Below are 26,738 nucleotides of genomic sequence, written 5' to 3'. Positions count from 1 at the left end.
TGCTTGGACTTTCATATAAATACCAGCATACAATCATTTTTTCAGCTTTTGAGTTTCGTCAGGTATGGTAAGTCTGTACTATTGACACCTATAGACAATTTACAATTCTAATAAAGGAATAAAAACTATCAATTGTTTAAAGATTATAATTGACGACATATTAACATAAACTATCCCTATTTCAAAACAAAACCATTTAATCAAATTACTAAAATCGTCTGCCGTGTGGATATAAATTAAAATATTTTATACACACAACTCTGTCATCGTGTCATTAAATGAGCAGGAATTTGTGAAGGCTTCTTTTAAATGGTATCCAAATTAACTACCTTCGATCTATCAAAGTATAATTCATAAGAAGTTACGGCGACTATTCCGTTCATGTTTTGATCAACAACACACCGCTCATATTGATGAATGATTACAGCAAGTACCAGTTCTATGTAATGTGCTCCAATAACATTCAAACCTTGCTGAATGTATTTTCCGATCGAGAAGAAATTGAGCTTATCCAATATACATGCCGATTTCATCAAGAACGTTCAAGAGGGTGGGTGGGGGGGAGGGAGCTTCTTCCTCGGATGACCGTAAGAAGCATTTTCAAGTGTCTGGATGCGATTGACTTTGCGACCATATGGGCTCTCAGTAACATTAAAATCAATATATTTATTATAGTCATCTTGCAGAGACGACGTTAAAAGCAATTTAACAACATTTAAAATGTGAAGTGGTTGACAGGCGAATCTTGGATGAATGCACATATTACAACCCAGGCTTGTGGCTTTGCCAAGCAGGCAAAGAAGTCGGGGTGGGAATTCCAATTTCCCTGCTCCTATGCGTCCTCAGTATGGTTGGCTAATGCAAAATCCCACATCACTATTGTTGCAAGATTACATAATGAAACGATTCGGCAAATCAGTAATATGCGATTCGTAGGGAACGACATTCATAGAAGTTCCAACGTAGCCACGATAAAATAAAATTTATAAAACATTCAAAAAGATGTTTTGATAAATTGAATAAAGCGATAATATCGCATTCAAATAGAATTTTATAATTCCAAACTCCAACGTCTCTTCAGTGATTGAATTTAATTACAGCTTTACCAAGCCTACTTCATTCTAATCTGATTTTTTATCTAAATTCCACGATAATGTAAATTTTTTCCCCTCTCCTCTCCAATCACTTAAATAATTAATTTCTATACAAATAAAAGTACAAAAGTCCTCTACATCACAGCCAATAGATAAGTAATTTCATTGCCTTACCACTACCCTCATCATTTCCTATGCCCAGATAAGAACTTCGCGTTCATCCATTCTACATATCGGTCCTTTACTAAAAATTAATTTATAATGAGAGATAGGATAATCACTGGGATAAAAATAAAACTCGATTATTTGAGATGACGCATGTCTAGATTTAAAAAAATGGGCATAGTCTATTTCCTATTGATTAGCTATGGTTTATCTTTAAATTCTTCAAACTGCATTCCGAATGAACAATAATCTTAAAAACAATTCAGACTAAAGAAAAAATTCTGGTTTAAAAATCTTAGAAAATGAAAACAATTAGAAAAATGGAGGATATGAGAGGATTGAAAACTAATTTTGAACCACTGAATGAGTTTACAATTAAAATTCTTGGTTATCTATAATATAATAGAATTTTGAATGTTCTGGTGTTAAAAGCTTATATCTCTCGTTTTAATATTTCAATTTTTAAACCTATAAATTGTTAAAAGCTTAACTGTAATTTTTATTTTAAATTTCAACTTGTTCCTCTTGGAATCTCTTTCGACTTTAATGACTCTAAAACTACATTGTTACTACATCGAATGTTTATTTTTTGTTAGCTCTGTTGTTCTGTCGTAACTCTGGTTCCCTGACATTAATGATTCGTATTGTAGGATTCTGTCTGGGAAAAATATATTTAGTCATGCTTTAATGGTAACAGACTTATTCTGTTTTTAGATAGCATTTATTTTATCTCGAACGTTTCTTAATTGTAATTATACTCCATTTTCACTCAACAGGCGATCATTCGATTTTCAAGATATCAGAAATCTTATTCATTTTGTTAGTTTTTTTTTTTTTTTTTTTTTTTTTTCTCTCTTCCCATAATATGTTTTTGTTATATTATACTATGATGCAGGTACCCTTAATTCGGACTGGGCTTGTACTAATACTTTCCAAATAATTTAAAGGTAATCTGGACTTAATATTTAATTTAATCAAAGGACCAGAATTTATTATAAATTTTAGTTTAACAAATGTTTATACCTTTAACTTAGTGTTTTTTATTTGATGAAATAAATTTTAGATATTTAATAAAAAAATTTAAATTGACATTTATTAAATAAATTAAGTGCGTTATTCATTAAGTAAATTCATGTTGTTCACTTTATCTCCTTAGTTTAAGATTTGCATATAATTTTATCTATTAGAATTATCCAAGTTGTTGCATTTGCACCTTTTAAGTAAACAAGACCAGCGAGGAATCTTAAAATCCAATTCTCTTTACTGTGCTTTACTCTTCTAGGCATATATTCAGCAAATAGAATTAAAAAGGGGGGGGGGCGATTTGTAAATAATTTCTGCACTGTTTAAGTCATTAGAAATTTTAAAAAGCAAATAACTGATAGCAATTCCTTTCATTAATAAGACCTGTAATCTGAATTTTTGGTAAAATGTTTTCTTAATTTTATCAAACAAAAATTATAACAATAATTAATCTCATGAAAGTAATCAAGAAATTAATAGGACGTCTTTGTTAAGTAAAAGCCAAAAATTTTCCCTCTTCTGTCAAAAGGTTAATTTTCCATATTTCTTTCAACACTGATTTCTAAAATGAACTTTTTATGTGTGTAGAAAAACTTATTTCCTGCAGTACAGTTTGATTAAATTCATCCTTTATAGTCTCTGGTATATATTCTTACCACCTGTACAAGATTTTTTTTTTAAATGAGGGTTTAAATAAGTACTTTAAAATGATAAATAGGATAATCAGATGCTTAAAATTTGATTAAGCTACCTTAATAGATCTGAAATACAATAAGTCTATAATTTAAGTATCATTTAAATTGAAAATTGGCAAATTTCCTTACCACTGCCTGTTCACGATGCACATAGGGACATTATGTTTCAGCTTTTGTCATTAAATTTTAACTCCTGAAAAATTTTTCTAACTGTGTAACTAATCACCACCGTGTTGCTTTCCTTATGTACAAGATATTCTTATATTTCATTATAATTATTTGGTACTGAATTTATTTAACATAAATTCAATATTCATTTTTTTAAATGAATAAAAACTGTCGATACAATTGGAATATCTTAAAATTCGGAATCTTCCTGCTAATGATTTCATGCATATTTTCACTTCAATTTTGATGTACTGATGATTAGAATACTGTAGTGTATAATAAATTAATAATATTTTAGTTTATTTTTTAAAGCCAAATGTGGCTATGTTATTAAAAAAATTGCATCGAAGTACAATAGTTTTATTTTTATGCAATGTAGCAATCTGCCCAGCCAGCCTAATAAATGCACAATGAGCTTCAAATTTTAATGCAAGACATTACTGAATTTGAATTCCATGATTTCTAACTAACTAAAAAAAACTGTATTAAGTTATTTTAAATTACCTACAATAGAGTAGTAAGTATGCGTACCAATGAATATTCTATGATATTTTTGTCCTTAACGCTCAATGGTAAGTATGGGCACCACTTTCATTTTTCCCAGAACTATCTCTGGTAAGTATATTTACCACCTCCTACTTAATAAATTAAAAGGCAAATGAATGAACTTTTGACGTTTTAGTATTTATATCGTCAGTTTATCATGATATAACCCTATAAAGGGTTAAATCTTTTTCTCCAATTTATTATATTTGAATTGCAGCATAATAAGCAATGAGAGTTGGTCATGGTAAATTTATTGGGGCTTTGTAGTAAGCAGATCAATTACTTACCTTAAGAAGCTAAAATTAAATACATAAAAACATATCCAATATCTGTTATATGCATAAGCAATCATAATAATGACTGCTAGAAAAAAGTTAATTTCGAACATTAATAGTAGTTTGAAAATTTACTAAAGTACAGAGGATTAGCAGGTGCAAAAAATGAATGGGGCAGCAGGAGGAAAAAAGAGGCATTAAGAATAGAAACGGAGCCAAGAATAGACACAAAGTTTAATGTCCACAACAAAATTACAGAGAAAAGCTTAAATGTACGATAAAAAGAAAGTAAAAAAAAAAAAATAATAATAATAAAGAAGGAAAGTATACGATAGGAAGACACAAAGAAGAAATTGTAAAAATATTTATGATCAGAACAAGATGCTATAGCTCATGCACAGATTTCAATTGATAAAAATGAAACACTTATATGCAAGTATATGTACTTTGACATAATTGGGGGTACACAAAGTGACACCGATATAGAAACAAAGCTCGCTTGTCAAAGTTTGTCTTAGCTTTGAACAATATTGAAAGAGTTCTACACACTACATAAGCAAAGAAAAAGATTATATAGTAGATGCCAAGCACATTCAGGATGAAAGAAATACAAGTACATCAAACAGGTAATGTCATTACTACCAACAGCTTCTCCAGAATTTGCAATAATACTATATCCAACATTTTAGTTTTTTTTAAAAAGTAAAATCCAATTACTTTTTGAAATTTATGAAATAAAGTAGCAAGTTTTACAGCAATAAGATTTTCAAAACATTCAAAGATCTCATCTAACAAGATATGCTTTGGAATACCACACTCGTTACTCCAAAGAATAAAAAACTAATTTAACTGATTCAGAATACAAATTTAGAAATTAAAAAGGAAGAAAAAAAAACATACAGACAACTTTTTAACAAAGTAATTAAATGTAAAGACAATGTTTATTTATTTTGGTACATAATTATAAAAGATTAATTTTTGTCACAAGCAAAACAGTGCTAAAAAAAGGTAGCACCTGTTAGAAGGCACAGCTTGTGTTGTGTGCATACACATTTAATTATCATGCATATAGTATGAATACTTGTTTATATATAGTATACATGATATGATATCAAGCATTTCAGCAACTTTCAACAAATGCTTCATTTACAATATTCTTTCTTATTAAGATTAGAACAGGGTTTTTCTTTTTCAACAACAGGACTGATGTGAAAAGTTTTCAGATAGTTGAATCGTTTTTTAAAAATTAACTAAATAAAATAACCACTTTACAATTATCATTTTCATGCATAATGAATAACAGTTAAATGTTTTTGACAGAAGATTGCCTTACATTCAGAATAAACATTTATACTACAACAAAATTACAAAACAGTTAAAAACAGTTGCGGTTGATAAAAATGTTGCATGTTAACCAAGAGGTAGCCATCTAAACAATTTCTTCAGAATAACAGTAGGCTCTTGCACTTAAAACTTTGCCATTTTAGAGGTAGAAAACAGTCAGAACGCAGGACGGAAAGCGTTCTTTAATTAAACCACCAATCAATGAATGGGATTAGCAGTGGCAACATAAATATATTTATAACCTACTGAGAACCCTGAACTAATCTGGCTAAATTTGCAAAAGCCAGCTTTTGAGTACATTGTAATTTGTGAAAAAGTAATGACGTACCAATAAAAAAAAAAAATCAAGAGCAAAATACAAGTCTTTTTTTTTTTTTTTCTAAATTACTAATGTTTGGAATATCATAAGCTCATAGTAGAGGAAAACCAAGAACTCACATTAGCTATGCATCAAGGCACAACAAGTTAAAAGATTTAATATGTGTGTTCGTATAAAGGCAATGAAAACTCATCTATACAACAGTCTTTGTAACTTTCTATTTTGGCAGGTTTTTTTCCTTTTTGTTATTGTTGTTTTAATTTCTTTTTTTCCATTTAAACTCCTAGAAAGCTTGACCGCATAAGAACTTCACTTCATATAAAAACAGGTGAGCAGATCTGTTACTATCTGCTGAGTGATAAAAGCTGTACACAAAAACTATCAAATTTTCTAAAGCTAATATGGTCCTTTTTGTCTTAAACCTTTTAATGCACACTGCCTGTATGAAAGGTCGATAAAATGTGTACAATATACTTCCAATCAATCCTTGCCTACAGCTATTAAAGTGTAAATACAGAAAAATATGATATATACTTTAGAAATGAAAAAATACAAATGCATCTGCAAATGGAATGTTGCTTTACTATTTTGCAGATGAAAAATAAAGTATTTAATAACAGTTATCAAATATACTCTTAAAAATATACTCTACAATCTGTAAAAGATTTTTTTTAAATAACAATCACATGATTATGTTCGTGACTTTTTGGGGATGATTTTGGAAAAATTTATTAAAACAGCGATCAGATAAGATTATCTTCGAATTCCTGGAAATTATATACATTCGTATAGTTAAGAGATTTAAGATATTCTCCAGTAACGATTGATTCAGGGTGCTAAAACTGTGATCTGATATTTTTTTTAAAAAAAGTCATGGAATTACAGACAAATCAAATTATTTTTGTTCTAGAAATTGAAAAAAAAAAAAAAAAAAAAAAACAATCAAAATGAAAGTTTTATACACAATATTCTGAAATCCTGAATTGCATTCCAGAAAGGTAAAATAAACAGATTGAGAGAATATACAATAGAAAAGTATACTATCACTCAACACTAGAAAAACATCAAAGAATGTAAACATATTGGAGGCATGTGCCAGCGTGCCACAATAGAGCAACAATGAAAAACTACTATAGCAACAGCAGGTATACAAAGCAGACAAAAAAAATCAATGTTTCATTCGAGATTAAAGTGTACATGTAAATATTTTGGAATCAGATTAGGAGAAGACACATACGATTTTACTCAAGGTAATGATTTTAGTATAATACATGAAAAAAAATAGAATAAAGGACCATTTACATGTGCTTTTTCTTTCGAAAGACCAAAAAAATGTATGCAAAAATACAGAAAAATTTTCATATAAAAGACAATGTCGACAAAAACCCATATCCCTTAGTTTATCTCTCCCTAAGTGTGAAAACTTAGGTCTGTGATACGAAGCAGCAAAGACCCACCCGAAAAGGGGAGAATAACGGAAATGCAAGGTAAAAAATACTAATATGAAAAGAAATGAGAAATTGGAATAAAATCTGCATCTGACACACAAGATGCAGAAATAGGATCCAAGAAATACTATTGTTTTATCTTAAGTTCGATCATTTAGAAGTCAGGTTAATGATGGAATCTTCAAAGATAAGATAAAAAGCTTACTACTGCATCTTTTAATATAAAGAAAAATTCACATCCCCCCCCCTCTATCATAACTTAAACTGATCATAGTAAAATGATGAACACTAAAACACATACACAAACAATAAGAAAAAAAAAATAATTAAGGATGCAGCAGCTTTTTGTCTTTCTTTGGAGATAAATATCAAAACATCATGATGCACGATGAATGACTATACAAGTTTTAAAGTTCAACTCTTGAATGAACATTGTTGGTTTTATGTTTGCTTCCATGTATCACAGACTAAATGGATCCACAAGGTAAGCTTCAAATGGTGGACTTGGAGAATGACACCCTCAGATGACTTGAATCACTTAGCTGGTAGTTGTGCATTTTCTAAAAAGGAGGAATAACAAATAAAGAACAATTCATTTTTTTTTAAAAAAAGATATCTTGCATAATTTTTTAAAAATAATTTCAAATTAAACATGGGAATTATTTTAATTGCACCCATAAAAAAATACAATTAACAAAAAAAAAACAAAAAAAATTCAATGTCTGAGCAGTCAGACATACATACAAAAGTAATGATATGTAAATCTTTTAGGCACACTGTTCACTATCCAGCTAAAATTATTTTTGAAAAATCAATTTAAAATTAAATTATTTTTAAATTAAAATTTACAGTTAATTTTAAATTACTCATAAATTACATTTGTATTAATGTATGGAAAATATTTTTTTTATAAAAAAGCCTATAACAACCAACAGTCAAATCTCACTTATTGAGCACATCACATTATGAATACTTCACAAACTGAGTAAAAAAGTGATGTTTTGAAGAATGAGTATATATCTAGTATCAAGAGGAAGCATCATGACATCACATGCAGGATAGACTTGCATCTTCAACATCAGTCAATGTTGCATACTTATTTGAAAAGGAGCTTAATTTTTGGATGGAAGTAGCTTTGGTCAAACACACTGTCGAATGCGATTCTGAGGAGCTAGAGCAATGCCTTAATCAACAAGATTATATCTTCACATGATCACAAGATGCTTCTCCAAGATCATAAGACAAGCAAAGATGTTGAAAAACTGGTCAGAGCACAGCATAGAACCACAGAAGAACTTATGGAGTCGCAACAAAAATTTACAGGTGATATTATGTCAGGATAGGATGAAATAACAGCCTCAGCAAAACATCAACCTTCTAAAGAAATGAGAGATATGCTCAAGGCATGGGTAACTACTGTACTGTAAGCTCAAAAGCATCGAATCTTGTAAGAAACAGTATGCATTATAAATACTAAATAATATATTTTGAATTTGTTTGAATATTTTTTAGGAATAGAATGCAATATCTTTTTTTCACATGGATTCATATGAGGGGTGGGGGAGATTGTTTCTCTTAATGCATGTTTTGCATTGATTTGGAAACAAATAATGTCTATTAAGTGAGGTTTTACTTTAAAGCCAGGAACAGGTTTAAAATTTTAATGACTGATGCAAATTTGTATGCAATACTTGTGATTTTTCAGATGAGTATGTAACAAGGATATCATTAACCTTTATACTACCAATCATAAACCTAATTCACTGTGGCTTATGGATTGTAAAAAGGAAGAAAAAAATGAACAATAAACATTTAAATGAAAGAAATTCATTTGATTTTAAGAAATAGATAGACAGTCAGTAAATGACTGAACAATTTGATATAGCTTTCAATACAAAAAATTAAACTGCGTTCAGTGTTAAAAATACATTAATTATAAAAATCATTTATTTAATTCATACTTTGCTTTTTAAGAAAATGGTGATGTAAATGCTTATCTGTAACAGGAGTGTAAATTTATTGCCACCTGCCCAGTCATTAAACAAATAAAGGAATAAACCACAGAAGTCACACTTACTATGAGAGCAATAACTGCTTCTTCAACTGAATTCAATTGTATTAAAGCCATCTTACGGTCCTTCCTATAAAAATAATTTTTTAAATAATAAGGATATGGTACTTTCATGAGGAAATAATATTTTCATCATGCAATTATATCAGTAACTAAATTCACATATAATAACCATCTGGTAGATTTATAGATTAAGTATTCACATTACAGCCATATTCAATTCTGAAAAATACTTTTACATCCTAAGAACTTTATACTAAGTAATTTCTTTTAATTACACAGTACTAAATAAATGCTGTGAATATAAGAAAAATTAATTAAGCCAATTAATTCAATTTCTTCATACATAACATATTGTATCAAACTACCAGATTTCAAAGAAATAATAGAATCTTTCTCTCTTATCCTTTTTACCATACCCCAATCAACAAGATGTAAAAAACAAAAACAGCAATTTTTCCTTAAGGGTGCCTTCACTTTTATGCCATTTGTTTTGCTCTGACTGACTAGAGAGCCAATTTAATAAGATCAGCTAGATATAAGGATTAGCATGCACATGTAATACATAATTATTGAACTTAAGCTTATTAAACAAAAAAGAAATTAACAACATTGGTAATAAATAATATTTTGCAACATTAAAAAAGAAAACGGTTTCACCTATTTCCTTTAAAATTATAACCCCATTTTATATAACAGATTAAATACCAACATAAGAAATTTTAGCCTTGTAGGTGGACCAGCAACATTTTCCATAAGATAGTGCAGATATTTTCATGTTAACATTAGCTCCATGTAAATTTTCAAAGCTGGATATCTTTTTAAATTCACATATTTAATAACAATGTTCATGACATACATACATAAAAAAAAAATAGTTAATTCTTACTGAAATTATATTTTATCAAAAAAAATATTAAAAAATAAATGTAAGCAACTTTTTAAGCCTACAAATAAAATCATGGTTACTAAAATGATTTAAACACTTACGGGAAAAATTTGAAGCCGACAACTGTTACACCAGCTTCATCAACAAATGCCTGCTTAATTTGCTCCTCTGTTACACTAGGTCTGTTAAAAAAAAAAAAAAAAAAACATTATTAGAACATTTATAAAAATGTAATTAAAAATATATTCAGCATCTAAAGAATTGTATTCACCAAATTACAAAAATTGGTTAAGAAAGGAACCAAGATAATTTCGTCGACAGAAAAGAATTTTTAATATTATAAATCATTAAAAAAAAGAGCAAACATTAATATATGGCTAAGAGAATGAAAAAAGCTCAGAAAATTTACCAACAAGTAAACAAAAGGAAGTAGTTTGATACATTACTTTATAGGTCACACCATTAGACCTACAATTCCCAAATTTGGTAAAAAATAAATTCTAGAGGACAAAATTGTAAGCTTTGAGCAAGTCATTAAAAATTTTAATTTCAAATTAAGAGTGAATTTAGTGATTTCCAGCAATAACTGCAACAACTATTGTTGCAAAAAAAAAAAAAAAAAAAAAAAAAAAACTTATATCATTTTAAAATTTAGAAAGTAGTTTTTACTTATTATTTTTTTTCTTTTTACTAATTCAATTGCTGTGTAAGTTTTTCTTGAATTCTGATTGCCCCCCCCCAAAAAAAATATTTATATAATTTTTTAACAATACATTTAGCATTCTATATTCACAAATATCAAAATTCATAATTTGACAAATATTTATGAAATCCAATAGAAATTAATCATTCATTTTTAATTGAAATAAAAACATTCATTTTTATGAAATATTAACATACGGAATGTTCGACAAATGCAACGTTGCAGATGGCGCATAGATATTGAGGTAATTCTTAGATCCTGGCTTTTTAAATCTATGTAGAGGTGAGCTACTGTAATCTTTAGTCAGTCCAGCATCCTAGAAGAAAATATATGTTGAAAAAATACACATATATTATAAAATATAAAACCATATTAAAAATAATAAAATTAAAAGCAAGTACATTCTCATAATTTACTTACAGGCTGACCCTCTTTTGGCATTTGTACAACTTGATGTCGAGATGGGGCAACTCTCATTGGTTTGCCAAACACTTTAATTCTGTCTAAATGTGTTAAGGCTAAAAGGGGAGTCAATACAGTTACATACTAATATACATACAAAAGTAAATACATTATATGCAATATAAGAGCCAATTAAAAAAAAACAAATTCAAATTACAGGTAGATTAACTCACCAAGCTGTGCTTGTTGAGGTTCTGCCATTTGTACAAGAGCATTGTCTTTTTTGTTGAAAAGGATTTTTACCCGTTGCACATCGCCATATACTCCTACACGATGATCATAAAAATGGTTTGAAAAATTATTTGTAATCAATAGTTTTATATTGGATAAATAGCCACATTTTACAAAATAAACATGCAATAACTTAATTTCTAAAAATTTAAATAATTTGCCATTCCAAGTAATTAACAATTACAAAAATCTTCACATTATATTTACATTCAAATTAATAGGAATCTATAAAATAAATTATTATAAATGTGACTCTCATAATCATACTTGATACATGAACAGTCATGAATTTATCTTACTGAATACAATCAACTGAGACAACAATGCTTTAGTTTCACTACTCAAATAATATGAACTCTCATCTGAGTTGATCCCTGGATACATTCCCATAATAATTGGTAATTATCTACAAATTAAATGCACTTACTTGCTTTGCAAGTATATGGACTGCATTTTCTTTAGAGATTATCATGAATTGCACCAATGGAATCATCCAAAAACTCAAAATTCATCTTTCATTATCTCTGAATAATAGGCCTGAGAGATCAAACCTATAGAACACTACAACTGCATTTCCTATAACATTTCTAATATTTCTTTCATTATAAGGTAATGCATTGCAATCTAAATGGAAATAGACTATCAGAAAACAATTTAGAAAGCTTATTTATATATTTAAAAATATGTGGCACAGATTATCCGATAAATTTGATGCCTATTTCTATTACCTCTCTACATTACAACTTATTTTCCACAAGAATTTCTTATTGATATTGAAATATAAATTTTTATACATAAAAAGAACTGTTATCACAGGAGTGTAGAAGATCAAGGAATTTATTTCAGAACATAAATTACCAGGAAATTAAATAATATTAAAGGGACAAAACAAATCGTAAATAACTGATAAATTTTTTTGTTATATTACCATTAAACATTAACATTTATCATTTTAATCATTATCTATGCTATACAAAAAATTTATTAAAACATTAAAAAATCCTATAACATATATACATGAAATTCAAACAATATTTATAAAATATGCAAATGACTATATCCAATGCATACTATTATTATGAAATTTACACAGTGCTCCCTTAATTATGCAAGTATAGTAGCAGATGATTATGAATAAATTTCAAAGCTTTTCAAAATTACTCTGCAATATCAAGACAAGATAAAATTGTATAGTTACTAGTTGCATATTTCCATTCTGTTGTTCTGAGAAATAATACAAACTATCGAAACTTAGCATAGTAGCAGATGATTATAAATAAATTTCAAAGCTTTTCAAAATTACTCTGCAATATCAAGAAAAGATAAAATTGTATAGTTACTAGTTGCATATTTCCATTCTGTTGTTCTGAGAAATAATACAAACTATTGAAACTTTAAGCTAAGTAAAATAGTTTAATTACAACATTGGCTGTCTTTCAAACGACTTAGACTCAAAATGTCATTTTTAATCAACGTAACAAGTCATTTGGTAAACCGTGTAAAACAAGAGCAAAAAAATACAGTGGAACAGAGAAATTAGAGTCATACTGAAAGATAAATTATTTACAATGACATTTTTTTTAATGTGATACCTTTCAAAGTCAGCCTTTTATTTCCAAATAAAGTTTTCAAATATTAATTAATTCTGAATATTTCTAAAAATAAAATTTTCCAAATGTGACTTCAAATTATGTATGCTAACAATATTGGGAAATTAAATCTCTTTTAAAAAAAGATAAAAAAAATTAAATGTTTAAACAAACAGAAAAGAACATTTTAGTCCAACAAAAATGTTCAGCACTTCTTTAAAAGAATGATACAAGGATGTGGAGGTGGGAATATAAATAACTTTAATTGTAACTGCTTTAAAAAAGTATTCATAACCTCAGATTCCATAAATTTTAACTATTTATTTCTGGATAATAGATTCACCAGATAATCAATTTTATTGTTACTATTACATTTATATATAAGTCATAAAGCACAATGCAAATATATTGATATTATACTGACATTTATAAATATAAATTTTGAATAAAGCTTCAAGAAAAAAATGTTCTAAAATTACTAATTTTCACTAACATGAAAATACACCAGAAAATTTAATAATTCCAGATCAAATTTGTTCTATCCATCTTTACAATTTAATAACATGTGAAATATATCTCGTTGCATAATGCATCATGAAGATGAAATGTGGATTGGTGCAAAATGCTATCTTAATGCTATCAGATTTTCTAAAAATCCAATATCAATATTGAATCATTTCATGATAAAATAAACAAGTAAAAACTAGAAAAATGACACAAATTTAATTTCAGAATTCAAATTTTGAATAAATTATTTGAGTTTATAAATTATTAGTGCATTTAAAGTATGTAAACTTAGACGTCTACAGCAAAAAAGTCTCAATTATTGAAATAAAACCAAAATTTTAGTCAATGGGGACTTATATTTCTAATTTTCAAATAACTCTCAAGATGAAATTTTAAAAAATAAATAATGTTGATTGTTATATAATAAGATAAGAATCAACATTTAACCACATGGATGAAACCCATGATGCATTCAGTCATATTGAGTTCAGTTCAAGCTGCAAGCATACAATTATAATTTATAAATATCTTCACATTTTATTTTTATTATATTTTTTGTAGCTAATGCAGTTATAAAATTACTGTTTTTATATGCCAGAAATATTATTTAAATTTTAGGAAAGTCATCCTTTCACTGTTGCTTTTGAAAGTTTATACTCAAATGAGAATCTTTTTCCATGTTTATTAAAATGTTTAAACAAAAATTATGGTATTAGGAAAAAAATTAATATTGAAATGTTTAAGTATTGTAATTTATTTCATATTAGTATTTATTTTTTGAATTATTCATTAATTACAAGACACAGTTTTAAAAATAATTACAAAAACAATGTTTCAACAGAATATACATATATTATCCGAATTTTCTATTACCTTACATGATATATAAGTGAGCAATATACTTTTCATTTTCTATGCAATTATTACAAAAAAAAAAATTTTTTTTTCATTGCATTAAAATTATTTAGTATTAAAAGACATTTTTTCACACATTTAGTCATCAAATCTTAAAAGACAAAAATATATTTGGGTGGAACAAAAAAAAAAAAAATCCATTTTTGAATTTTAATTCGTAATAGTGAGGAAAAGTTGCCTTTGGTGTAGATAAAATAAATTATAAATATGAAAAATATTGGAGTAGTTCTTAAGATGTCACAAGCAGGTTAAAGTTTCATAAAATTGAAAATTTTGCTACATTTTTAATTTTTGTTTACGAAACAATAAATTTTTGATTTTTAATTTGTAATAGAGCGTAAAAGTTGCCTTTTGGTATAGATAAAATAGACAATAATTATAAAAAATATTAGAGTATATCTTGGTGTCGCAAGGACATTATAGTTTCATAAAAAAACACTTTTTCCAATTTTTAAGGGATTTTTGTGTGTTTTGATTATGAAACAAAAAGTTTTCATTAGTTAAAAGTATAAAAACAGTTTTACTATTGCATTGGCATGACACTGAGTCGTCGCCAGAGCGGTTGTTATTGAGGTAAGATTGACCGTTCCCTGCACCCGGTGACAAGGACAAATCTGATTTCAAATCATGAGCTTTGCCGAGTTCAGTTGAGTTGCTGTCTCCCCTCTACCGATTGTGTAACTGATTAACAGATTTGTTAGTTTGTGCTTGTGTGCCTTGGTGTGAGTATAAATGGCTCAGTCTAAATTAGTGAAGACAAGACAACTATCGGAGTGTTCTACTTTTGGGAAATTTAGTGATTTGCTTGAAGTTGAAATACTACTGATGAAACTAGTGCTACTGTTATATCAGTTGCTTGTGAGAATGATCCTCCTGTAAGCGAAATATGCGACACTTTAGCTCCCATAATAGAACAAATATGGTCAAGAGCTTCTATTCCCGTTGTTCCTAGCAAAAGAATTTCACTAATGTTAAAAGCTTATGCTAACTAAACGAATTTATTAGTCTAAAACCAGAAAATGTTCAGATAAGTTTAATTTCAACATCACAGAATTTAGAGAAGAACCTAAACGTTTATTTGATAATGCTGACTTGTATTAAAACAAATGCCAGTTATGGAATAAAAGGTTCTAAATGATCAATGCTCTAACAGGAAAATGGCTATGGGCAATATTGATATTGCTACCACAAGCGCTTTTAGGAGGAAGCAAGAAAGAGTAAAGAACAACAAAGAATAGTTAAGTTTAATCAAGAACGGGCAAAAAAACTAATGCATCAGAAACGATTACAGGTAACAATGACAACGCTGAAGAAGAACAGTGTTCTTTACAAAAAGAGGCAAGCCCACCAGAACCCTCAAATAGACAAGAAGCGATAAAACTACCAAGTGCCTGTATGGTTTAATATTAAGTTAAAACTTTATATGGAAAACATCTAAAGCTGAATCAAATAATATAGGGGACTCGGTTATAGACTTTCACTGGATTCTTTGCCACATGCAAAGAACTGCAAGACTTATGGCCAAATCGGCTCAAAATGTCTGTGGTTCAATCGCAAGAGAAGGATACATAAGAGTAAAAATTGACACACGTGTGTATATGCCAAAATTTAATTTAAAGAAACTGTTAAATATCGCAATGAAGTAGAAACAAACATTTTGCAGCTGTAACATTTATAATCATTAAGGATACAGAAGTAAGAAACACTAAATTAATCATAACAAATTTTTAATTATTATATTTTGTAATTAATAATTTTTTCCAATTGTAATGCTTATCTATATATATTTTAAATCATCTTTTGTAACATTATATGAATGAAAAATTAATAAAAATGTATTAGCAAAGTTCATAATTTTTCAAATTTTTTTTTTTTTTTTACAAACTTTTTACAACACCCCAAGATATTATAGTATTGCAACCACAATTTTTTTTTACATTCTTTTTGAATCTAAAAGCTATTTTTTTTTTTTTTTTTTGCATTATTACCAAACTAACCCCCCCCCCCCTAAAAAAAAAAAAAAAAAAACTTTTTATAAGCCCTTTGCGGCACTTTAAGATAATGTAATACTTCAACCAAATTTTTAAATATTGTTTTTGAACATAAAAGTCAACTTTTCCACACTATTGCCAAAGTAAAATCTTTAAAAAAATAATTTTTTTATGTCCATTTTCGTTTCACCCTAATATTATATATATATATACACACACACACACACCTTAAGAAACATACATACTTATCCAACTAAAACAGATGTTCCCAACCTGCCCGCTCCTCACTTTCCTGTACTAATTAGTCTTTATTTTTGAAAATTTTCATGAAGCCATAACCTTTTCAACTTATTCTTTGAACAGAGAACTCTTTGCTAATCATATCAAGAGTCTATGCAAGTTTATAAATTAAAGGATTAAAATGAATTCAGCAGCATCTGAGGCATTTAATATTGATTTCATTTTCTATGATTGTAAAAGTTTAGGCTAAAACCAATGAAAACATTCAGTAAAAAGTAAATAATTATTCATTATGGCAATCAACTTTTCAAGCAAAAGACAATTGAATACAGATGAATGATTAGGTTCAAACAAAGATGGATATAATTTCATTTCTGCAAATAAATCATGCTAATTGTGCATATTTTATATATAAAATATATCCAATACCTTTTGTAGATGTAAAACTTGCAAATACTTTTTTTACACGAACTTAAAGGAATACCATTTTAATCAGATAGGTTTTACATTTTCCACTACATTCATAAAACCCCTCCAAATTATTTATTTGTGCCTATATTCAGCAGTGTAAATTTTCTAGGTTGTGCATTTCTGCTCTAGAATGCTAAATGTACCATTTCAATAAATATCACCAAATATGAATTAATATTCCTTTATTCTAATTAAAGTAATATACTTCACTAGTTCCTTGCAATAAATTTACTTTGAATTCAAGGAAGTCAATTTGTAATTCATGTTTACAGAGTAAAATAAAATGATAGTATAGTGTAATTATAAAATAATTACGAGAGGAAGCATTAATTTTGAGAAAATAGTTTTAATCTTAAATTAGCATTAAAAGATTAAAAAAAATGGCACAAGCAATAAAGTTCAGATGTTACAAAAGAAAAATGAATTTAAAAAAAGCAAAATATTTAAAGCTCTACAAAATATTTACTAACATGCAAACTTTAAAATGTTTAGATTTCTTGCATATATATAATAGGCGGATCACACATCCAACACAGAAAACTAGATTAAGATTTTGGTATACTCAGCATTCAAATGAGATAATAGGGTAACAGATACTACAGGTCATTTTAAAAAGCAAATGTGAATTACTATATAAATTGGGGTTTTCTTCAAGTAGGAAATAAAAAAATAAAAAAAGAACCAAATTATAAGAGTGCTTTCATAAAACATACCAAAAAGGGTAAAGAGAGCATCAGGTGTGACCTTCTAGTTTTTCAGAGCAACAGGTGGTGAGGCAGAGCAGAAGGTTGAAAGGGTTCAGTGACCGAGCAAACGAATAAAGAAGTCCATTAGATTTGCATTTCGTTTTGGAAAAATACCAAGGCAAGGAAAAGAAAGAAAATAATAACCAAGATACATAAATTATTAAGTGAAATAAAACAATATGCACAGTAAAAAAAAAAAAGAAGAAAAAGTATTTATTCGATATGGCTTAATGCATTTATTGGTTATTTCATGTTTAATCTGGCTAGCCGTAAAATTTATTAATCAACTAGTTCAGAAAAAAAGAGATATATAAACATGAGGGAGAGAAATAAAGCAAGCATTAAAACTATCAAATTCAGTTAATTCCTATTAATGAATACTTGTTTTAACAGATTTAAAATAAAGCTTCTATTGAACAGTTAATATGCAATAGCACAAGAAAAAGAAAATGCATATAGCCAGATCAAATAAAATATACTTATGTTAACATTATTTTGAAAAGGGAAACACAACAAACAAGCTGAAATAAACAAGTCCATAAAAGACAGCACAGAATAAGTTACAGCGGTATATAATATAAGAAAACAGAAAGCAGCTTTAAAAGAGAAATGAAATAAACTATAAATTTTATTAAAAATAAAGAATCTACTCACTCAGACTATAAAAAGGGAAAAAAAAAATTAAAACCTCAAAAACGCTTCAATACTTTTAGATTTTCAAATTTTTGGTTTTTACCTTAAAATTAGATTAGATCTAATATAAAAGTTATTGCAAAGAAACTTCTTAAGGTTTTATATTCTTTATAAAAAAATTTAGTTAATGAAATTAATATAATTTTAATCCTTTCAGGATGGTTTGGAATATGAGATAATTATTACTGAAGAGTGATTATAACAGAAGTTTCAATTAAGTATATTTGATTAAATTCAAAAAACAATTTTTGTGAGCTCTGATCAACTCCCATCCTGAAAAGTTTAAAATACTTCTTATAAAAGAAGATATTAATAACATGATTTTATAACATAAGTTAATAAATAACAGATGTTATAATATAAGTTATAAATAACATCAGTATTAATCAGTCAACTTAAAAAGAATGATTAATAAAATTAAAAGCATGCTTCTAAATCATCTCTAAGCTGCTGGTTAGGTAGTCCAGGATGAAAAAACAAATCTGGAAAAAGGAATGGTGTTAACACTTTGAAATTGGAGAGGAAAAAAAAGTAATTTCTAAACAGTGATACCCAAGAAATTCAAATTTTATGAGGTTTAAATCAGTTTTCAATTTTATGAGGTTTAAATCAGTTTTCAATTTTATGAGGTTTAAATCAGTTTTCAAGGTTTTGAATTTAGTAAGCAATAGTAGTTAGTAGAAGAGAAAATATATGATTATGACACAAAAGATTCCACTTATATACCTTAAATTTTTAAACCAATTTAATTTTTTTTTTAAATTCTGTCAACTCCTTCTACAGATTTTTAAAATGAATCATCATTGTTAAAATGATGATTCATTTTAAAAATCTGTACTAATGAAAAATGAATAAACTTATTCAAATTATACAGAAAAATTGTGATAAAAAGCATGGGAAATAATATATTAATATGATCATTCTATTTATTTTATAGAAGAGTGCAGAAGGAATATAACAGACAGAACACAATAAAAGAGACAGAAATAGAAAGAGAATACATAGGGATATTGATTCATTAGATGGTTTCTTTTGCTCAGTAAATGATGCCTATGTGCCTTTTTGATTTACCAAGTAATTACATTTTAATTTCATCCCAGACCACCTCAAGAAACTGCTAAATATTAAACCAACAAATAAATAAAAGTCATAGAATATCATTTATGCACATATTAAATACAGTAAACTCTTGATTATCTGTGGTACTTTATCCCAAATTGTCCTTTAAAAAAAAACTTCAAATGGGGGGGGGGATGTTTTAACAAAGTAGACATATTTTTGTAAAAATAATCAAACAAATTTGAAAATCAGAAATGCATTTAAGACTTGCTAGGTGAATTTTTACAGTTATTTTACATTAATTTGTTTAACTCTGTTACTGAGCCACATAATTCCTCAGATAACTGAGAGTTTACTGTAATTGAAATATGCAATATATGAAATAAACTAAATTAAAATTTAAAATTACAGATACATTATTAGCAGAATATTCTTTTAATATATTTATATTTCTGGTAATAATGTATTAAGATTAGAATACTGCTTATTTAAATTATAATATCTTAATATGATGAAACAACATAATTTAGCTCATATTCTATTCTATAAGCTTTATCAACATAACAAATGTGATGAAAACGAACTGAAAGATAAGGTTATACACAGACTTTTAAATGGTGACTTATTAAATTATTTATTTTTCAATCAATTCTTAAGCAATTTTAATTTTGTATATTAAAGGTATAATAACTTATTTTTATTATACAAATAATAAATTAAAATAAATCAAGGAGCTAATTATAAAGGTCGTATTTAAAAGAAGAATATTCATATTATAGTGCTCATAAATTCTACTAAACTATTTTTGCATAAACAGTCATTCAAAATAAATTTGTAAAAAAAAAAAAAAAAAAGCTATTTGGTATTTAAGCATTAAAAGAGCTCATAAGGCAACTGATCCGTTACTTATAATTAATGCAATGAAATAAAAAAAAAAACGATTAGAAAAAAAAATAGCAGGTGCTCCTATACAAATTCATCAATGTTCTGGAATTAATTCTAAGAGAAATTAAACAACATAATTTCACACAAAGGGAAAATTATTCATCAATGTTACTACACACAAAATAGGACAAACCTCTTCATTGAGATTACTGACAAGTAACACAGTACTCAGATGTTGACCAGGAAGTCTTAATCCTGCAACACCTAAAGCTGCAGCAGTACTTGCAGGTGACAAAGCAAAGCTTCCAAGAGGTAGTCCTAAAAATAGAAACCATAAAGTGAATTTTATAAACAGAAATTCATAATAAATTACAATCAAATAAAAATTATGATATTAAAGGGAAGAAAGTATGTTATATGCATCAACCTTCACAAATTTCCAAATGCTCTGGAAGTACAAAAAAAAAAAAAAAAAAAAAAAAAAAAATCAATATTGACAATAATTCAATTAGGTGCTCTAAAAGCACTCTCTTACAGTTCTTGTTTCAATTTGATATAAACAGTTGAATAGTCATTAAATAGTGGCCCGATTTTTTACAGTACACAAAAAAAATAATTTTCGATGATTTAATTGCAATTTATCATTTCTTGGAATATATATATATAGAAAATAAGGAAACCTATTTTCATCTAAATATTAACGAACAAAAACCAAGCAAACTATTTAAAATACCTCAACCAAACAAAATGTTTAAATACCTCAATAACTTCTAGATCTTCCAAGAGAATCCTGCCGACAGTTTTCCATCATTTTAACAAAGCTATTAAGATCACAATTATATCTTTTTCACTCAGAAAAAGATTTATTAAAATTTGTAAAACATTCTGACAATGAAAGAGTTTTTAAGCTCTGGACTCTGGAGCTATTTAAAAACTTGATTTGAATTTCCCAATCCAATATGCATATTATTCCAATATTACTTACAAGACGACATGGAAATAAAATATTAATAAGGTTAAGAAACGAAATTGAAAGAAAAACAAGATTTAGAGTATTACAATTAAGATTCAATTTGATTTTAAGTACTTTGCCAAATGGCAAAAAAAAATTATTAAAGGAAATAAATGTTACACATGAAAGTGCCAGCCTGCTGAAAAATTCACATAAATAACATACATATACCCAATGCAAAATAATAATACTAGAGGTTTGTTATTAATGAAAAATATTTATAATGTTCCGATATATGAAATCTGACATTTTGAAGTAAAAATCATTTAATTAATATAAAGATTTATAGAATTTAAGAAACATATTTAGTAGCAAATGCATACCTCCTGCGCCAGCAGCATATGCAGCAGTTAAAGGTGATCCTAATCCATGGGCAGCAAAAGGAGACGCCAAAACACCCATTGAACCTTTAGCACAATAGCAAGGATAAAAGCACAAGTCCTTGGTTATTTTTCATGCCAATTAAATGTTATTTTTTTTTAAGTTATTGCAAACAAAAAAAGGGGAGGAACTGAAAACTACTTAAAAATATGAAAACTACATTAAATGACAGGATAGCTTAAATTAAGTTGACTAACAAAGGAATCTAATAATTAAGCAGAAAATTAAATTTTCCAGAAGTTTTATATAGTGTAAAACAAATAGCAAAGCATGCATACTAAAAAAGATAAACAACATATGACAGTACCCAGAAATTAGGAGCTGTTACATTAAAATAGCAGAATAAATATAAAATTACAAAGCTATCTATTTTTTTAAATTTTAGCACAAAATAGCAGAAATAAAGCTTAACTAAATTTTCAACCAGAATATCCTATAAAGTGAGCTAAGAAGAAAAAAAAAAAAGCAATTAAATTATGAAAACTTTCTTACCAGGCAAGCCCAAATTATCCAGAGTCGGGTCTCCAGTTGGTAATGTAGGATTAGTGAAGTCCCTACTCTTGTCATTGTTGTACTTTACATTTAGATTGGAAAGTTTTGAATACTCTACTCGTAACGTACAGCAAGAATTGTAAATATTTTGGCCATCCAACGACTAAAATATACAATGAAAATTAAACTGAAATTTTACACATCATAATGCTTTGAGCTTATAAAGCTTAAAGAAATTCAACCTACCAACTTGGCAGCTTGTGCAGTAATTACATCAGGATATTGGATTAGAGCTTGGAATGTGCCTTCAATTAAAAAAAAAATGTGTAAATTGCATTAATTAACTGCCTTTAATTTTAAAAAATGTGTAAATTACATTAATTAACTAAATTAATTATTTACTAATAATAAGAAGTAACTAATTTTTTTATTCTACATTGGTACAAATTTTGGTCAATTAACATTATCAAATTTACAACACTCCAGAACAATTTTATTGCATTACAATAAAATTGTTTTGGAGTGTACAATTTGAAAATATTTAAAGAATGCTTAAAAAGATATTAGTTTAAAGATGTGGCATTTTACAAGTTATACAAAAAAACATCAAAGTATTAATAATTATATCGATAAACTTATTTCACAAAAATATATTCTTAGATTTTGACTCAACTGTAGTAGTACAAATAAGTTAAAAAATTTTCTTTTCAGTTATTGAAGTAGAAGGAATTGATATATTTATAATACTAGCCGCCTTTGGCGACCAGCTGGTTCGCCAATCTTAATGTTGGTTTAAATTTTAATAATTAAATACTTTACGCAATTCCTACTTAAAATATTTTGATTAAAAATCTATTAAAACCTTCAAATTTTGATAGTCGTATAATTCACTCATAATATTATAAAAGCCTTCATTCATAACGTAATATGTATCTCTAATTTTCTGTTAGCTTTTGTAGAATTTATGCTTTAAATTAAAGTGGAAAGGAGGAATCTGCAATTAATATAATATTTTTTACTGAAACAAAGTATTTTTTTTATAATATGATTACTGAAAATAGTCAATGAGCGTTTAAACTTTATGGGCGCAGAAGAATATATATCTTAATTTATGTAATATCTCAAGAATTTGTCAACAAAATTTTCTCAGATTCATCATGAACAGATCAATTAATTAACAATGTTTAATTTTAATTGAATCAAACACATAATATTATAATAATATATATTAATAGTAATCAGCAGTATGTGATGAAATATATCTTAAGAAAAATATATTGGAAAAATTTGTATACAATTATCTATAGTGAAAATCAATATGGTTTTGATAGCCAATAGAAAATTAATTATAAAATTATCTAAAAAGGAAAAAAAAAAAAAAAAAAAACACTCGTACCATTTTTGGTAAATGTAACGATTTTCAGAACTCTTCCAACTCTTGAGAAAATCTATTAAGAAGCAAAATCAATGAACATTAAAAAAAAAGTTTGAACAAATATGTGAAAATACTCTTAAAAACTTTCTAGCACATCTAGTCATTGTAATACAAAAATTATAAATTAATCTTAAGAAATGGCAATTTTAACTACTTGAAAGCTTTATTAGAACAGGTTTGAGTGCATGGAAAAAGGATTCCATTGATTTGTTGAACGGTATGGATGCAATGTATTTTTCCCATTCTAATCTACTGATTTGCCTACACTTTTTATTTTTTAGTTGGCAATTTTTTAAAATAGACAACTTTGGTGGTGAATAAAGATAGTAGGGGAAAAAAAAAAAAAAAAAAAACAAGTGTTGGCTTCTAGATTGGGTAATATTTGTTTACTTTTATATGGGAAAAGAAAAATTTTGTTTTATCTAACTCAGTGCATTGCAAGTTACAAAAAATATTCCTTTTGAATTTGGAATTAAAATAAAATGAGTGATAACAAGCAGTTAATAAAAAAATAATAAATATTTTTAAAAAAAAAAAAAGATAATTTTCACATTTTGGCAGTCATGAAAGTTCCTACCTAACTTAGCACTTTTATGAACATGAAATTTAACATACAATAGTGGATTTTAAAAAGAAATAAATAGATATTATTTTCTAACATTCAATTAAAAAAAACAAAAAATACTCTTTCTATTTAGTTTATTTCTTGAGATAAAAGTCAACTTAAACTAAAATTTTATTTTTCCTCTTTCATAAATGAAAATTAGTGAAGCTTAAAATATTCAATATTTGTACAAGTTTTGACAATCGAATTCATACAATCATTATGAATATAATTTACTATCAAAAATATGCTTATATTTTGAAACAGTACACAAAAAATATCAAATAGTCAAGGAATTATTTTATTAAATAAAAGTCAATTTCTTCCAATAACCTTTTTTCACAGAAGTACATGCTTCCAAAATTGAAGTCTGATTAACTGAAACACATATAGATTAGTTAAGGTTTATATTACAATTTACATTTTTTAGAGCTGCATCATGAAGTCCTATCTAATGAAGTACTTCAAAATTCAAAAATTAAAGAAAAGTATTAAAAAAGTCAGTATTTAAATTTTGGAAAATTCTTAAAAATACAGATCTATCATGTGTTGGTTACTAATATTAATAATGTATAAAATCAATAAAACTCACTTACATTAATCAAATATAAATTTGCTTTTAAGTTCACATGCTGTTGAATTCATATTTTATTTAATTAGTCAATTCAATTACATTCAGAAATAAAAGCAGATTCTAACCTGGTACAATATTTCCAAGGAAACTGGATACAGCTGGTTATCAACAACTACCCTGAGAACAGTATTTGGCCCACCTTGAGTATCAGATGTATGATTTAGCAAAACTTGTGCAGCTTGTAATGCTGCCTGTGCTGTGTTATTCTATAACAAAAATAATAAAATTATTTATAACTTCTAAAAAGATACAAAATGGAAGGTAAAATTTCAAAAAAAAATTTATGTCTTTCATTGAAAAAAAAATTAATTCTTACTCCTGTTGCATGAGCGTTTTCAGTCTTAAGCTCCTTGTGATTAGAGAACTGAACATAAACATTTCGGCCACGGATGAGAGGAGCTCCAGAATTAGCATAGTAGCTCACCATTGAAGCAGCTGATGCTTCATCAGCCATTTCCAGAAAAGCCTAAAAAATAACACTTACCTTTAATTTGGATTAAAAATCAACAATCTTTTAACATTTACATTCATTCATTCCTTCTTTAAACCACATTTACAGCAGAATATATTTTTTTTAAACCTATGAAAATAAGTTCACTCATACAGCCTTTATTTATTGTGCATTTGTTAACGGCATTTTAAATCAGCCATTCTGATTAAATTTCGAATGAATTTTTTTTAATTCATTACCAAACACTTTCATGCTCATTTCTCAATTTGGGGATTGATGTAAAACTTTATAAATAGATATGACAGTAACATTTTCCACCCAAAAAGGAGTTGAAAATGGAGAAAGCCCTCATTTGGGGAAAAGAGAATTGTTTATAACTTTGTTAAATATTCTGAGGAGAGTATTCAAATCTTCAGATTAATAATTTTTCAATTAAGAAAGAAATTGATGACTTTGAAAAATATTGTTAATTTTTTCTACTAATGAAGAAAAAATAAATCTAATGATTTTTATAAGAGTAATTAATAAATATTTAAATAGATAAAAGAAATTAAATTTAAAAATTACTTCGGTAAAAACAGAAGGCATTATATTTTAATATAAAAAGCTACTTTAATAAGTGGGATTTAAATCTTTGACAGAACAATACTTTTCTAATAGACACTTTCTTTTTAGAATTAATATTATATCATCATAATATTATCACTTATTTTCTAAACTCCTTGCACAAAACAAATTATCTACATTAAGTAATAACAAGGAAAGATAAATTAACTTATAAACATATAAAATGACAAGTTTTAAGAACTGCTTAAGATGAGCAATATGCACAATCAAAGCTGTACTCATCAGCTGTAAAATCAAATAATATTCTATTAATCTTCTTGGCATATATGATCAATAACCTTTATGATTATTTTGCACTAATAGGTATTAATTTTTTAACTTATCGTAACTATTAAGAAAATTACTCCTTTTCTTAGTTTAAGAATCTTAAGCTCATTTTATAAAAACTGAATATAATTTCTAATGATATCTGTAAGATTTAAAACCTACTAAATTCTCCATAACCTTATCGTCAGTCTGTTTAAAACTTAAAAAGAGACAGGACGAAGAGAGGACCATAATAAATTAACAAATTATTAATTTAAGAAATCAAAACTGGGCCTTTTTAATAAAAACATTTCCCAGAATCTCTGC

General features: G+C 27.0%; 1 protein-coding gene across 5 annotated transcripts in view; it reads right to left on the bottom strand.

Moving 5' to 3' along the window:
* Positions 1 to 4,888: 4,888 nt before the first annotated feature.
* LOC129962021 (polypyrimidine tract-binding protein 1-like) overlaps positions 4,889 to 26,738 on the bottom strand; it is a 78,411-nt gene continuing 56,561 nt past the window's right edge. For 4 of the 5 annotated variants that reach the window (XM_056075687.1, XM_056075689.1, XM_056075688.1 and 1 more), the window contains 14 exons: positions 25,404 to 25,553; positions 25,153 to 25,293; positions 23,811 to 23,862; positions 22,661 to 22,719; positions 22,415 to 22,577; positions 21,865 to 21,948; positions 20,723 to 20,847; positions 17,860 to 17,893; positions 11,376 to 11,468; positions 11,161 to 11,258; positions 10,938 to 11,056; positions 10,139 to 10,219; positions 9,155 to 9,218; positions 4,889 to 7,637 (listed from right to left, as the gene is read on the bottom strand). In XM_056075687.1, coding sequence (XP_055931662.1) covers positions 7,569 to 7,637; positions 9,155 to 9,218; positions 10,139 to 10,219; positions 10,938 to 11,056; positions 11,161 to 11,258; positions 11,376 to 11,468; positions 17,860 to 17,893; positions 20,723 to 20,847; positions 21,865 to 21,948; positions 22,415 to 22,577; positions 22,661 to 22,719; positions 23,811 to 23,862; positions 25,153 to 25,293; positions 25,404 to 25,553 — 1,332 coding nt within the window. In that variant the 3' untranslated portion in view covers positions 4,889 to 7,568. The remainder of the gene's footprint in view (positions 7,638 to 9,154; positions 9,219 to 10,138; positions 10,220 to 10,937; positions 11,057 to 11,160; positions 11,259 to 11,375; positions 11,469 to 17,859; positions 17,894 to 20,722; positions 20,848 to 21,864; positions 21,949 to 22,414; positions 22,578 to 22,660; positions 22,720 to 23,810; positions 23,863 to 25,152; positions 25,294 to 25,403; positions 25,554 to 26,738) is intronic. The other variant, XM_056075690.1, reaches the window with a different exon arrangement.

The sequence above is a fragment of the Argiope bruennichi genome, chromosome 2 (assembly GCF_947563725.1).
Source record: "Argiope bruennichi chromosome 2, qqArgBrue1.1, whole genome shotgun sequence".
In the NCBI taxonomy this organism is placed as follows: Eukaryota; Metazoa; Arthropoda; class Arachnida; order Araneae; family Araneidae; genus Argiope; species Argiope bruennichi.
Note: the sequence above shows the minus strand (reverse complement) of the source record. Positions and strands in the feature narration are given on the sequence as shown.